At 36.8% G+C, this 15,323-nt stretch overlaps 1 protein-coding gene across 1 annotated transcript in view; it reads left to right on the top strand.

Moving 5' to 3' along the window:
• The window catches only part of CFAP46 (cilia and flagella associated protein 46), a 97,268-nt gene that overhangs the window by 46,138 nt on the left and 35,807 nt on the right, over positions 1-15,323 (top strand). The window contains 10 exon segments of the mRNA XM_019471655.1: positions 1,420-1,545; positions 3,700-3,865; positions 7,630-7,714; positions 7,825-7,963; positions 8,485-8,668; positions 9,119-9,278; positions 12,232-12,455; positions 14,473-14,598; positions 14,858-14,917; positions 15,011-15,154. Coding sequence (XP_019327200.1) covers positions 1,420-1,545; positions 3,700-3,865; positions 7,630-7,714; positions 7,825-7,963; positions 8,485-8,668; positions 9,119-9,278; positions 12,232-12,455; positions 14,473-14,598; positions 14,858-14,917; positions 15,011-15,154 — 1,414 coding nt within the window.

Genomic DNA, 15,323 nt, shown 5'->3' with positions numbered 1-15,323 from the left:
GCATATGGGTGCAATAGGAATGTAGCTCATTCCTTTAAAAGCCCAGTGTCTTACTTAACTGGTAATTTAAAACTTTGATCTCAAAGAAAAGAAGAAAAAAAAGGTTTCGTATATAAACGGATCTGTTGATGGAGTCCTTTATTCTAAAAAGGTGATATCCTTTGATCCTTCTATTTTTTAATATAATTTCCTCCAAAAACAGAATGTAATTTTATCAAAAGAGGAAGGAATCACTCCATTTAGTAACAATTTGTTGGAATGTAGGAAGTTTGAAATAAACATGTGAAACACTTCAGATATAATTTATTGTTCATTTTTCTCTCTGAAAAATAATTTCTCTTTTAAAAAAATATTCTGCTCTTTGAAGTTCATGGTTGTTTGCTACATGGGTTGTTTGCTACATGTTTGCTACCTGTAAACCCAAATAAGGTATCTTAATATGAAATATATAGTTTCAGAACATTACAGAAATTGAGAAAATACTTGCTGCGTATCCAGCAATCTGCAAACTAGTGAATGATAAAATGTTTGATTCTTTGAGAAAGAAATGTAGTCATGGATTGTCAATGCTGTTTCCAGAGAAATGGAAGATAAAATTAGTCTTCTCATGGTAAAGCATAACTTCAGGACAAAGAAGGGTTAATTTTTTTTTTTAAACTTTTTTTTTTTGTTGTTAACTTGTACTGTAGAACACTGGTGTCCTCTCGTGGACACAAATCATAACTGCATGATAGTCCTCACCTCAGGGTAGGAACTAGACCAACTAGAATGTCTACGTTTCTGTGTATGGTTGCACATTTTAACTAAGACATTGGAAAAAAATCTTGCAAATTGTATTGCTTATTTTCTTACAAAATCCCTATTAACCAAAGATATCAAATTTATTTACTTATTTATTTTTAACTGATTAACTGCTGGGACTGAAATCTACATTCTTTTCTTTTAAATGTAGTGGAATATGATCCAAATCAATTTCTCCGAAGCCCGGTGCATACTTTACCAGACATAAGCGAGACCAATTCCAAAAGAGAGTATCAAAAATTGTCTAATTTTCCCTATTTCTGTTTTTAATTGCTTGCCATGTAAGTTTGACTTTGGACTAATATTTTGTTTGATGTACAATAGTGAATAATGGGGAGAAAATCCCAAATCTATTTTCTCCCCTTGCTAAATGTAGATAATAATTTTTTAATTCTGATTTCACAGTTATTTTCATTACAGCTGTGAAAAAGATACTTTATTTCTGATATCTTTTCACAAAATGTTCAGTTTTTCAAATATTTTCTGATTTTAAAAGAAAAGTCAACTTCCAAAGCTAGGGACATCTATTTAGTAACAATCTGAAAGCATCATTAATAGGAACCGGTATGTTCTTAGACTGTAAGACTAGCACTTCTTGAATTATTTGCCTTTATTCAGTAACAGAGTGAGACAAGAAATGTTAAGCACTACTGCCTGTATACAAGGAAAGATTATAATGGAAAATTTGTCTGGAAGAAAACATTTGCGTGTAGCAGCGTCAAAAGCCTTTGTTCAGAGTGCCAGGTATGTTTTATTTTGAGAGAAGACTAATATAAAACAAACCTAAGCTTTCATTTACAGATTTGGGGATCAACGTATTCTCTCCCAAGACTGATAAAAATCAAAGTAGTTGTGAGTTGAAATGCTTAGCAAAGGATTTGACAGATTTTTACAGTTTAGTAAATTTATCAAGTACTATATCTTCCACATAGCTGATCTTGTAATGTCATAGGGTCATAGGATCATAGGAAAATCTGGTTGGAAGGGACCTCAGAAGGGCTCTAGTCCAAACTCCTGCTGAAAGCAGGGCCGGCCCAGGGCTTTATCCAGTCCCTAGTCCAAACTCCTGCTGAAAGCAGGGCCAGCCCAGGGCTTTATCCAGTCTGGTCTTGAAAACCTCCAGGAACAGAGACTGCATGACCTCTGTGAGTGACCTGCTCCACTGCTTGACTGTACTCATGGGGGAAAAGTTGCTGCTCGTATCCACTCTGAACCTTTCTTATTTCAACTTATGCCCGTTCTTGCTTGTCGTGCCATCCACTATGGAGAGCCTGTCTGCTGCTTCTCAATAACTTTGTTAGGTTATTAAGAAACTTCTCTGTGTTAGGTCCCCCAAAGCCAACTCTTCTCCATGCTGAACTAGCCCTGTACTCTCAGCCTCTCCTCTCAAGCCAGTGCTCTACTCCGTGGATCATCTTGGTGGCCCTCCACTGAGCTCCTTGCAGTTTGTCCATGTCTAGCATGTGTTGGGGTGGCCTAGAACTGAATGCAGTAGTCTAGATGTGGTCTAAAGAGTGCTGACTAGAGGGTGATAATCAATTCCCTCAATCTATTGTCTGTTCCTGTTAATACAGCCCAGGATGCTGCTGTTGCCAGAGCATGCTGCTGGCTGGTTTTCAGCTTGCTGTCCACCAAGACCCCCATGTCCTTTTCAGCAGAGCTACTCCTCAGCCAGTCAGTCCTCAGCCTCTACTGTTGCAGAGCATCATATTAATATTGTTAACTGTATGTCATGAACCCAAAGTAGAAAGATTGATTTAAATAATGAATAGGCAGGAGAAGGTGATACATGAATGCTGCATGACTTTGGTATGAGTTCTTTGCTATTTGGAAGAAATAAATTAATGAGCAAAAGTAGGCAATTAGAACTCTTAGAAGATGAGCATGTGATGGCTGATGTGAGGCTGTTAACATTGTAATACTTTCTTCCTTCCATTGATCATTAAAAAGAGAGTGATGAATGAAGTTAGACTAGCCAGTGTAACAGAACTCTAAGGTCATGTCACGTTGCGGATGAATCTGTATTTTTTTAGATTTGCATGTTATGACAAGCACTTTTTCAGGAAGGATTGTGCATATATATATATATATATAGCTCAACACATTCCAAAAGGGAAACAAAAAGTGGTGAGCAAAAATTAGGCCTTAATAAGTCTAGTGTTAAGACATAAGGTATGTGAGCATATGGACTCTAACTCTAAAAATCATGAAACTGTGAGAAAATGATAAAGATCGCCAGATTCAAAACCTACTTTTTGTAAAATAGTGAAACTATTCAATGGGTGATTGTTTAATACCAATCCATAATTTTTAGCTAAATTCTAAAGCTTTTGCTCACTCATATGAGTACTGTGTTGTATCACAATCTGGAGAATTATTAAATTTTATTAATTCAACATAACATTTGCATGGAATATGCTCAAAACAATTTGAATGCAGCTAGAGGCATTCTGGGTATATTCTTGTGTTACAGTGGTACTGTACTATGCAAAATCCATAGCATTTTAATAATTGTCTTGTTCTATTTTGTAATGTTATTAGAATGAGAAATTAACATAATAGGAAGCCAAAAAAGTAGATTATTCCAATGAGAACATCTCAAGTAGACTTCTACTATTTTCTTAATGAAGGCTCTTGAGCTAAGATTACACAGAAATACAGTAAAACCATCAATATGGTACTTGTTTATTGCTACTTCTGCTGAATGTGTGAAAGTGTTTTGTATATAAAAATGGAAAATACCTTTTGTATGAAGCTCATATGCTAACCCTTCATTGCTGAGATTATATATGGTGGTGCCTAGATCAAGTAAACCCAGATGTTTGTAGAAGTAAAATCCTTTATTTTGGCTAGAGTGTGATTGTTTTCCTTCATTAAGCTGTACTTCACTTTCTTCAGGTACGCAGGTGAAGCTGGAAATTATTCCCTTGTAATGTTTGCAGCTAGACACTTTTGGAATACATGTTTACCTTTGCTGGGTTCTCCACATGACAGAGAGCAGTTTAAAGAACCTACTGAAATAATTCTTAAGAATATAATTAAAGCAGAATCTAAAAATGAACAGGTAAGAATATCTAATAGGTATTGTTAATTGTGCTTGTGTTTAGTGATTGGTAGTGATGATAAAGAAAAAATCTGGTTTGCTCTGAAGCTCTAGGTGCATACTTCAAGATACCTTTCCTAAGAGGGGAAAGTGACTTATTTGTCATAAACACATATATCGTTTCTTACCTGCATTCTCATAGCAGACATTCACACATACAGGGAATCACATGCTCTTTTTTTCCATTTGGTGATTCTTCTGGTTTTAGGCAATTGTCAGACTTGCAACAGTTTTCTTCAAAACAATTTGCTGTCTGAAGGGCTGTAGTGTTTCACTTTGTGAAGCTTACAAAAGGGAATGTTTAGAAAATATTCAAAAGAAAATCCAGAAAAAAAATCTGTCACTTCCAGAAAGGATAATAGATCTTAAAACACAAACTCAGGAAAAAAAATGTAAATAAATTAAGGTTCCCCACTTCTCTTCTACCCAAAAAGGAATTTTTACTTTGTTATCTTCAGTTTTTTAACAGACTGTTTAGCACTTTGGCAGTAGGAAGGAGTTATAATTCAAACTGTGCTGGGAATCAGTGATAAAATTAAATACTTGTTGGTTATGAACAGCATGTGTAGACTGAAGGAGTCATCCCTTTGAAACAATGTGTAGGTGATGTGTATCATATAACACATCTCACAATATGAAATTTCTTCTGCACATTGAAACATCCCTACATATATACAACTTTTCTTAACTTCAAAATTCCCCAGAGCTGATCCATTTCTCTTTCTAGATTTGATTTACATGTCAGTGAAGCTGATGTGAGTTTTCCTGTGCATTTCCATGGGCACAATTTCAAGTAGAGCTTGGAGGGTTTATTAACCCTTTTATTAACTCTTGCATTCAAGCTCAGTGGTACCAATGTGAGTCTGCATCTCAGATCATCAAGCAGTGTAGTACAAGAATAGAAAACTTAATTTTGCTTTCTGCTCAAGCCATGTATAAATCACAAATAATCAGAGATGGTGACTGGTCTGCTTGATTCTGGGTGTGTAGGAGACAGAACTGATGAGTACACTGTGTACTTCGAAGCGCAGTGAAGACTGTAAACTTAATGGAACTTTGACAGTGTTTGGATATATGACAGTAATAGCCCATAGGCACAGTTCTAAAGGTTTAGTTGTTTGCAGAGATGATATATTTAAAACCAATAAAAAGGAATATTCCATTATGTATGTATAGTTAATAGCGTATTTTCAGAGTGAACCCTTAGTAAGTTGTATTAAAAAGCAAGACATTAATGTAGATAATGAAAGTATACAGTTGTAGATAGCATGGACTTCTTCTGTCTGAAAAAAATATTTCCTACAAACAGAGCATTCTATATTTGATTATTTCCAGAGTTACTGAATTTTTTTAGATATACTGTAGTAACCATTGTAAGAGGCTGGAACTGGTCTCCAGTGATCCTTGATCAGGCTAACTCTAGGCAATTTTTAAATGCAATCACATGTGGAGAAGCATATACCAGAAGATAACTTTTCAGTTTAGTTCAGCAAGGCAATGGTTCACTTACTTGAGATATGTACCAGCCTGAAAACTAAAAACGGGTTAAAAAAAAAAAAGTAAAAGCAAGTACTTTACCACTGCTATTTCTAGCTTTCTTAAAACAAGGTTACAGATTGGTTTTTCTCTCAATTTGCTGTGGTCAGATTGAAGCTGTCCTTTACCCTCACGTTACTTCCACAGAATCATAAAATCATAGAATGGTTTGGGTTGGAAGGGACCTTTAAAGATACCTGGTCCACCCCCCCTGCCATGGGCAGGGGCATCTTCCACTAGATCAGGTTGCTCAAAGCCCTGTCCAACCTGGCCTTGAACACTTCCAATGATGGGGCACCTGCAACTTCTCTGGGTAACCTGTTCCAGCGTTTCACCACCCTCAGCATAAAAAGTCCCCTCCTTATTTCCAATCTAAATCTACTCTCTTTCAGTTTAAAACCGTTGCCCCTTGTCCTGTCACTACAGGCCTTGGTAAAAAGTCTTTCTCCATCTTTCTTGTAAAACCCCTTTCTATATTGAAAGTCTACAAATAGGTCTCCTCAGAGCCTTCTCTTCTCCAGGCTGAACAACCCCAACTCTCTCAGCCTTTCTTCATAGGAGAGGTGTTCCAGCCCTTTGACCATTTTTGTGGCCCTCTTCTGGACCTGCTATAGCAGGTCCCTGTCTTTCTTGTACTGGGGACCCCTGAACTGGGTGCAGTACTCCAGCTGGGGTCTCAGCAGAGTAGAGCAGAGGGGGAGAATCACCTCCCTCGACCTGCTGGCCACGCTTCTTTTGATGCAGCCCAGGTTACGATTGGCTTTCTGGGCTGCAAGTACACGTTGCCAGCTCATGTCCAGTTTTTCATCCACCAGTCCTTCACCGCAGGGCTGCTCTCAATTCATCCCCCAGTCTGGACTGAAATTGAGGATTGCCCCAAGCCAGGTACAGGGCCTTGCACTTGGCCTTGCACTTGGCCCTTTGCACGGGCCCACTCCTCAAGCCTGTCAAGGTCCCTGTGGATGACATCCCTTCCCTCTAGTGAATCAACTGCAGCACTCAGCTTGGTGTCATCAGCAAATTTGCTGAGAGCACACTCAATCCCATTGTCTGTGTCACTGATGAAGATATTAAACAGTATTGGTCCCAGTATGGACCCTTGAGGGATGCCACTCATTACTGGTTTCCACTTGGACATTGAGCCATTGACTAATTCTTTGGACATGGCCATCCAGCCACTTCCTTATCCATCTAACAGTCCATCCATCAAACCTGTATCTCTCCAATTTAGCAGCAAGAAGGTTGCTGGGGACCGTATCAAAGGTCTTACAGAAATCCAGGTAGATGACATCCATAGCTCTTCCCTTGTCCCCTGATGCAGTCACTCCATCGTAGAAGGCCACTAGATTAGTAGGACTTTGTGCCTTCATGGAAGTAAATGCTGTTTTGACCAAATCTGATAAATCTTTGATGATGCTAATGTAATGATTACACAAAAGTTGTAGCTACAGATCAGATGATTTATTACCATAGTCCTTTATGTATTCAGTGGTCAGTATATCAGTAGAAATGTATATGGATCTATTTGTGAAAAAAGATAGTGAATTTATCTTTGAAGTTGCAAAACGGTGCTGTAGAGGGGAGGGAAACAGTTATCATGTCTCTCACCTTTGGGTGAGAATTGTGATGGTCAAATTTTCACAGGTAAAGCCAGCTAAGCAAAATGGGACAAGAGACATTAAGTCATAATTAAAAACGATCTGAAAATAGCCTGAAAAAATAAGCTGTTACTCATTCTTGACCAGAGAGGTTGTGGAGTCTCTGCCTGGAGTACTCAAAAGATGACTGAACAAGGCCCAGAGCAACCTGCTCTATTTCAGCCTGCTTTGAGCAAGGGTGTAGACTAGAGAGCTCCAGAGGGTCCCTGCCAACTTCAACTGTTCTGTGATTCTCTGACAGAGACTTCAAGATTTCATGTTATTTAATCAGTGTAACTGATTGAATATTACTGAGTCTGGTTAGTGCTGTATTGGTTTTGCATTATAGAACTCATTCTGGAGAAATGGCTGTGGTTTTCATCTCCTGCACAAGTAGCTATTTAAGTAACAGGTTAATAGTTCATATTAACCATATTAATTGGTTTACAAATGAAACAGAAGTACAGTAATACTTAAAGACATATGTTAACCGAAAGATAAAGGGCTTTTGTTTTCTTTTTTTTTTTGCTTTTTTTTTTTGTGTGTTTTTAGGAGAAGAAAGATACGTTGCCTTTGCATCAGTGGATTACAAAGGATTTTCAAAGTATTGGGTTATCAGTTGGATGCTTTCTACCAGGCATGTTCTTCCTTTTTTTGATCTGGTAATAAAAAAAACACCCAGTATTTTGTAATATCATTATTCTAATTCTGCAGTATATTAATAAATCATTTGAATATACTTCAAAGGTGCTGAGGAAGATCTGACATTAAGAACCTCCCTATATGGGTTATTATTCCACATATATGCTGATAAAGCTGATTGGGAGACAGCACTAAAAGTCCTGGATGAAGCTATTCAAGTTTTGCCTCAGACAAGACACAGGCTGTAAGTTGCTTGACTTATTTTTATTAAAATAAGCATCCTGATTCTTGAGAAGTATAAAACTCTGAGTATTTTTTTTATTTTGCATTGGGAAAATATTGATTACTTTTTGTCAACTTGTCAGTTCTTAGAAAACACTGTTGTGTCTTTTCAATAAAAAAGACGTATGTTGGCAGTGCTTCTTATAGTTAATCTGTTCGTATTATTTGTAAATTTCATTTTTTTAAAACTTGTATATAAGTAGTATCTTACTTTTCCAAGAAAATAGGCCATGAAATGTGGCTATATAGCAGAAGCTTTAATTTTCCTAGCTGTAAACCATTTATGTTAAATGGAAACTAAATTATCTAGGGTACTGTTTACATAGTCTTATCCGAGTTCAAAGATTTATGCCCTTTTATGTCAGTTTATGAACTTTACATCTCTGTACTGTACTGATATGAACTAGTATATCTATCCTACTCACAAAGTTACTTTACAGGTACAGATGCAAGTAGTTTGCAATTTTTTTGGTCTTCTTCTAGCCTGATTTTTAAACATATGGCTACAGTGAAGGCAGGATTGGGATGCAATTTTATGATGGACATTCAGAAATTCAGAGGTGAAAGTGAAGATTATTTGTCACGTATGTGGCGTCATCTGGTAACAGTCTCCAGAAGTGCTGTTGGACAGTTAAGCTGTTTTCAAAATGCAATTATTGCTTTACAGGTTTGTCAGTTTTTACTATATGTTCAAATGCTGATGGAGTGATGTTTCTCAAGTGATTCATGGGATTGCAAGTTCTGTGAAGTATATAATTGAACTGGTAGGAAGGCCATATACTTGACCATTACTTTTTATAACTTCGAAATTGCTCTTCAGTTGGAAAACTGTGTATGGTTGAATCTTGGTATCCAGTAAAAGTTCAGTTGAGTCCTGTCAAAGAAAAATGTCTAAGAGTAGCCAATTGCAAGAAGTTTTGATAAAGCAAAGAATTAACTGGTAGAGTTTTCTGTTACATTCTGTTTAGCATAACTCTGATTATGTGATGCCGATAAAACTGCTTACTGTCAAATGATTATTTTTTGCTTCTGTTAAGACTATATTGAACTTTTGAATATAATTTCTATGGTTTACATCACCAAATATAAATGAACTCTTGCTTTATTACTGTTACAGAAACAAGAAAATGAATGGCAGAAAGTTGATTATCTGATGGAATTTGCTGAATGGTTATATTGTAACCAGTTTCCCCTCAATGATGTTATTAAACCTCTGGACTGGGTAGTAGATCTCTTGCTGCATATGAAATTTTCTATGCAGTCCTCACAAGAAGAAGGTATGTAAAAGGTGTATATCCTTCAGAGGAATTTCTCAGCAGCAAATGCAAGGGATATTTTTAATTTACAACTTAGTTACCGCAAAGAATGGCACCAGCTTGGCTGTACTTTCTCCAATATTCACTGTCATTTGTTCAACACTAGTTTAAATACATCTGTGAATTCTGTGTCATGCCATGGAGACCTACCCTCAATCTTTTGGTATAGTAAAATACAGCTCCTATCTGACATAGGGGTTCCTGAGTTGTGAGATGCTACCAGAAGGCAGTGCTAGGCAATTTGTTTCAAATGCATCCTCATGGAGGGCCAGATGTAACTGTAGGAAATGGTTTCTGTGCCAAGATTTGTGTGCCTATGTCCATTACTCTTTCCTTGGCTTTATCTAGTATTTTAGGATTGGTTTTTCAAAAATTACTTTCAAAGGGGTGTACGCTTTCAAGTACTTATGTAACTGTGTAAAAATTCTTTGGTCCTTTTACTTTGTGTCCACTTGCAGTGGTATGGACTCAGTGACCTATTTTGATAGGATACCCCATTATTTAATTGGAAAAAAAAAGTATCTAATTTCTGGAACAATACTGTACTCTGTGGCATTAATCAACATCTGCTCTGCTCTTATTTTTGTGTGGATAGATGAGATAGATGAGACAAGTACTTCTGGTGTTGGCATTGAAGAAGATAAATGTTCAGTGTCTCTAGTACCACACATTTGATTAAAGTCACAGTAGCAATAGTCTGTTCATACTTTTCTGTTAGTGGTTTTGTTGGGTTTTTTTACAGCCCTATGGCGATTTAAAGTTTGTACTTGTTCTTTAATGATCTTCCCACTCAGTTTCACATGGTTGCTTATGATTACTGAACTTCTTATACTGCCTATGTTTCAAGAAATTTTTTACAAAACTTCTAATGGAAACTGAAATAATATAATAAGAAAAATGAGATTCAAATATAAACCAGCCCAAGTCGGAAGGGACCTCCAAAGATCATCTGGTCCAACCTTTTGTGGAAAAGGCAGCCTAGATGAGATTATCTAGCACCTGTCCAGCTGTGTCTTGAAAACCTCCAGTGATGGGGGACGCCACCACATCCCTGGGGAGGTTGTTCCACTGGTAGATTGTTCTCACTGTAAAAAATTTATTTCTTACATCAAGATGAAACCTCTCCCAGTGCAACTTGTACCCATTGCCCCTTGTCCCCTCCGTGTGGCTTCTTGTGAAGAGAGAACCTATGTCTTCTTTGTAGCTGCCCTTTAAGTACTGGAAAACTGTGATGAGGTCCCCGTGAGCCTTGTCTTTTCCAGGGTGAAAAGACCTTAACTCTTTAAGACTTTCTTCATCGGGCAGGTTCTCCAGCCCTTTGATCATCTTCGTGGCCCTCCTTTGAACAGTCTCTCGTCTGTCCGTGTCTTTTTTGATTTGTGGGAACCAGAACTGGACACAGTACTCCAGCTGCAGCCTTACAAGCACTGAGTACAGTGGGTGGGATGGTCACATCTCTATCTCTGCTAGTAATGCCTTGCTGATGCAGCCCATGATCTGACTTGTCTTCATTGCTGTGGCACCACACTGCTGACTCATGTTTGGCTGGTTGTCCACCAAGACCCAGGTCCCTTTCAGCTGCTCCCCAGCTACACAGATCCTCGTCTGTACTGGGCTCTTTGGTTATATTGTCCCAGGTGCAGGACCTTGCACTTGTCTTTGTTAAACTTCATAGTTCTTTCTAGCCCACTTTTCCAGCCTGTCCTGGTCTCTCTGTAAGAAGGCTCTTCCTTCTGACGTGTCCACCTCACCACCCAGTTTGGTGTCATCAGCAATCTTGGTGAGGGTTCTTTCAATCCCATCGTCCAGATCATTTATGAAGATGTTGAACAGCGTGGGTACCAATCCCTGGGGGACCCCACTTGTGACAGGCTGGCAGCCTGAGTAAAAACCATTGATCACCACCATCTGAGTGCAGCCTGTTAGCCAATTTCCTACCCATCTCGCAGACCACCTATCCTGTCTGTATCTTGCCATCTGTATCTTTTGTTGTGAAAGAATAAAATTAATCTGCTGAACTGTCCCTTTCCCTAACTTTATACTGTTAGGCATGCTCAGAATTAACTTGACTTGCCTGTTACTTTAATAACTTCATCTGTGACAGTCATTGGATTATGTGATAGGTGTTATGTTACTGCACTCTGCTTTATGTTGTAGAGCATCAATTTGATGTTGAAAGAGAACTGTGTCTTTATAGTACTTCACTTTAAGCTGAAAATCTGCTGAATTACTTGGTTTTGAGCTGAATTTCAAACAGAACTGGAATTTCTGTAAAACATCAGTGTTCACTGAAAAATTACTAGAATTATACAGCACAAAAGAGAGGATTGAGTAGCAGAGTATCTTCTGTAGTTGCCATCAAGAGCCATTAAGATATCTTGTTACAGACATAGGGGTGAACTTGAGCTACGTTCTAGACTTAGTTGACATTGACCTATCTGTAATTGGATTATTGCCCGTTTCTGTTTTGGAAATGAGTGCTGGCCAAATACACTTCTTGCCGACTAGGCTACTGGTAGTTAGGACATGGTCTTTGGTCACTGTAGAAACCACTACGTCAGGATCAAGAGGATTTTTGATTTAACTGCAACACTATTGAAGTGGCTGAAATAAATAAGTTAGACCGTCTTTCCCACAGATTTATTTTCAAGAAGACGTAGTTGAAGTGTGCTTGCTGTGGATTTCATTTCTGTGTCAGACTGAAATAATTTAATATTCATAACTGTTACATTATTCATTGAAAACTTGGTACAAGTAGCATTGCATCACCATAAGAAGAACATCTTCAGTAGATAGATTTCAATTTTTCTGTTTTTTTTTCCATAAATATTTTCATTTTCACGTCAGAAATTTTAACTTTTGAATACATTTTTTAAATACTGTCACTGTGAGCATGTTATTTGTTTTTTAACAGAAAAAAATACTATACCAAAATTTTCACCTACAGAAAATTTGAAGATAGACATTGGAGCAAATGATACCATGCCCCAAATTAATTTGGAAGATTTGAGTAATATTAAACAATTGGAAGCTTTGTTTAGAGCACAGACGTTAATGGCTTTATTTTCTGGTCATAGTTCTCCTTTTCATCAGCAGCACTGTTTGATGGCATATGCTTGTATCGTCCGTATCTGGCAGGTGAGATTGGATAAGGTTGTATTATATTATATTACAATGTGGCCAGTATATTTCAAGTTATCTTGTGTAATTATGGTGCCAGCTATTCATTTGATGTTTTAACTACATCTTTAGAATTTCCAATTTTATGGTATAGTTAGTATATTTTCTCAGGTTTAAGGATTAAACGAAATTTTTTTCTCTCAGGAAAATAGAGAACAGACATTAAGGATAAAAGCAGTGGCCCATTGTTTCTCTGGAGTACGTTCATACGTTTCATGCAAAAGGTTCTAAAATTTTGTATTTTTAACTTGTTAAGTAATCTTAGTAGTGGCAGAATACATGCTGAAGACATTGCTGGCAGTTCTGAGGAATGGTAATTACAGATGGACCTTCACTTAGGCTGAATCAAAGGGGCTGTCATTTGACTGAAAGGATTTGTGTGACATAGTTAAATTAAATTCAGATGTTCGTTTGTTTGTTAAGATTTGAGAAAAAGTATAGACAGGCAGTGTTCACTGATTATTATTCTCTAATCACTTTTTCATTGTTACAGCATGTCAAATCAAACAAACCTATTTCATTTCTCATTGACGTGAATGCCTAATTTAAATGGCTATTGAGAATCATAGCAAAAATCATAGGAAAACAATTATACATTAAATATGAGTGAATCTTTGAAGGGACTAAATCTATACTTGATAATAGTAATGCCACAAATCATTATAGAAACAATCTTAGTGCTATAGATGGGACATATCAACTAGATTGCAATAAAATTATACACAAGCTACAGCCTACCAATTAGCTGTAAAAGCCTGCAATTTGTTACTCCTGTGGTAATTATGATCAAGTTTTCATTGGCCAATCAGTTTAGACTCTAACATTTGATGGAAGACAGGAATTTGAAAAAGAAAAATGGATTATTGATATTTTAAGATTTTACATAAGCATAATTTTTAATATCCTGAACTTGACTGTCTGAGTGTCTTGCTAGAGAAAAAAATACCTGAAAGGAGTATGACTGTTTGAATAAACTATTAAAAGTTAAAAAATTAAGAGTTAATGCAGCTGTCGGTGCCAGCTGTAGGACAATGACAATAATCCTAAGAACTCATATTTGCAGCTGAACAGTACTGTGAAAAAAAGAATAACCATGTGGCATTAAGGAATGAAAGTACTCGGACAGCTTAACCTTGTTTTGGAGTAAAAGTAAAGCACACTTGACTGCAGATGTCCATTTCTAAAGCAGTGTCTCAAGTGTTAGGACTCCATAAATAACTCAGTAGAAGATATTAAAATGTTCTCTGAAAACCTGAATAATCCAAGCCAAATCAGCTGCCTCTGACTTTTTTAAAGACACGTGTTACGCTTAATATGAAATTTTCACAAGTTCTGCAGCACCCAGCATTATTTTTTGTTCAGATTTTGTGTTCTACTCTTGATCCCTCCAGCAAAATATATTCATTTTCTCAATTAATGTGTTTTTGGTATTTTAGGGAAGATCAGAAGCTGTACTATTGCATGCGCAGAGAAATTTTCAGTGGATGCTTTCATATGCTTAGATATTTAGAAATGTCTTTTTTATAATATTCATTATTAGCATTATAGAAGACTAATCCAGAAGGAGAACAGAGTGGCTCTTTGCAGTCTTCCAGATTACTTGGATATGAAATTCATCCTTTGTAGAAGATTAAGCAATGTAGACTAGCGGTTTTAAAAAAAGAGTTGAATTTGCAACCATATAGGTTAAAAAAGTAGCAGTAGTATTTATCACAGGGATGATGTCATCTTTTGACAGTTCAGCTGCTTAAGTGCATTGTCATGATCATCCTAAATGCTTGTACAAATAATGCGAGCATCTAAGAGTCTTTGAAATTTTAGTTTTCTGAAGAAAGCTCTTACACAAACATAACATGGTATGTGACAATTGTTAATAGCTGTAGATAGTGACTTACAGTGAATAATCATTATTACTAGAAATTGACATTGTTATTGAAAATTGAAAATAATTGATTTTAATTATTTTATTATCTAGGTATCGTTGTCAGCATCAGGACCTATTACAAAAATATTATCAAAGTCTTCACAACTTACAGCTCCTCAGAAGGTACAGTCAATAATTGCTCCTAAAAAAGAGAAAGGCAAAAAGAAAGAGAAACAAGTAAGAACCCCTTTCCTGTGGAATTAAAACAATCATCTCTTTCTAAGAGATGTTTCCCTGGGCTCATTTGTTAAATAGTTCAGATGCATTCCTGTAAAGACTCTCATAACCTGTGAATCATTTCTCTGTGAGTCTGTATATCTTACCTTCACTCTTGGTCGCATGGACTTGGCAGGTCATAAAATTACAGATACTTTTTCTTTTCTTTTGTTTGTTGCATTGGTCAAAATACTGCTGTTTCATAAAACCCACAGTCTAGAGGTCAAAAAAAAAAGACAAAACTTCAAAGGATATTAAGCAGATACCTTTTTTTTTTAATGTTAGCTGAATATTTAATACCAACAGGAATGTTAATTTGGCCTCATAAATGTCCTTATTTTTATTATAGGTTGAAGTTTCTGTTGCAAAAGAGAAGCCTAGAGGGAAAGGATCAGTTGATACCTTACCAGCAAATGTGGAAGAATGGGCTCATTATGACTGTCCCAATGAAATCAGAGATACTTTTAAACAGAAAACAAATAGTTACGGTATTAACTGGGATAATTTCCCAAAACCTGTAAGTATACTCCTCAAAATTTGTCATGGTTTAACCCCAGCCAGCAACTAAGCACCATACAGTTGCTCGCTCACTCCTCCCGCGGTGTGTTGGGGGAGAGAATCAGAAGAGTAAAAGTGAGAAAACTCGTGGGTTGAGATAAAGACAGTTTAATAGGTAAAGCAAAAGC

The sequence above is a fragment of the Aptenodytes forsteri genome, unplaced genomic scaffold (assembly GCF_000699145.1).
Source record: "Aptenodytes forsteri isolate BGI_AS27 unplaced genomic scaffold, ASM69914v1 Scaffold15, whole genome shotgun sequence".
NCBI classification, from domain to species: Eukaryota; Metazoa; Chordata; class Aves; order Sphenisciformes; family Spheniscidae; genus Aptenodytes; species Aptenodytes forsteri.
Note: the sequence above shows the minus strand (reverse complement) of the source record. Positions and strands in the feature narration are given on the sequence as shown.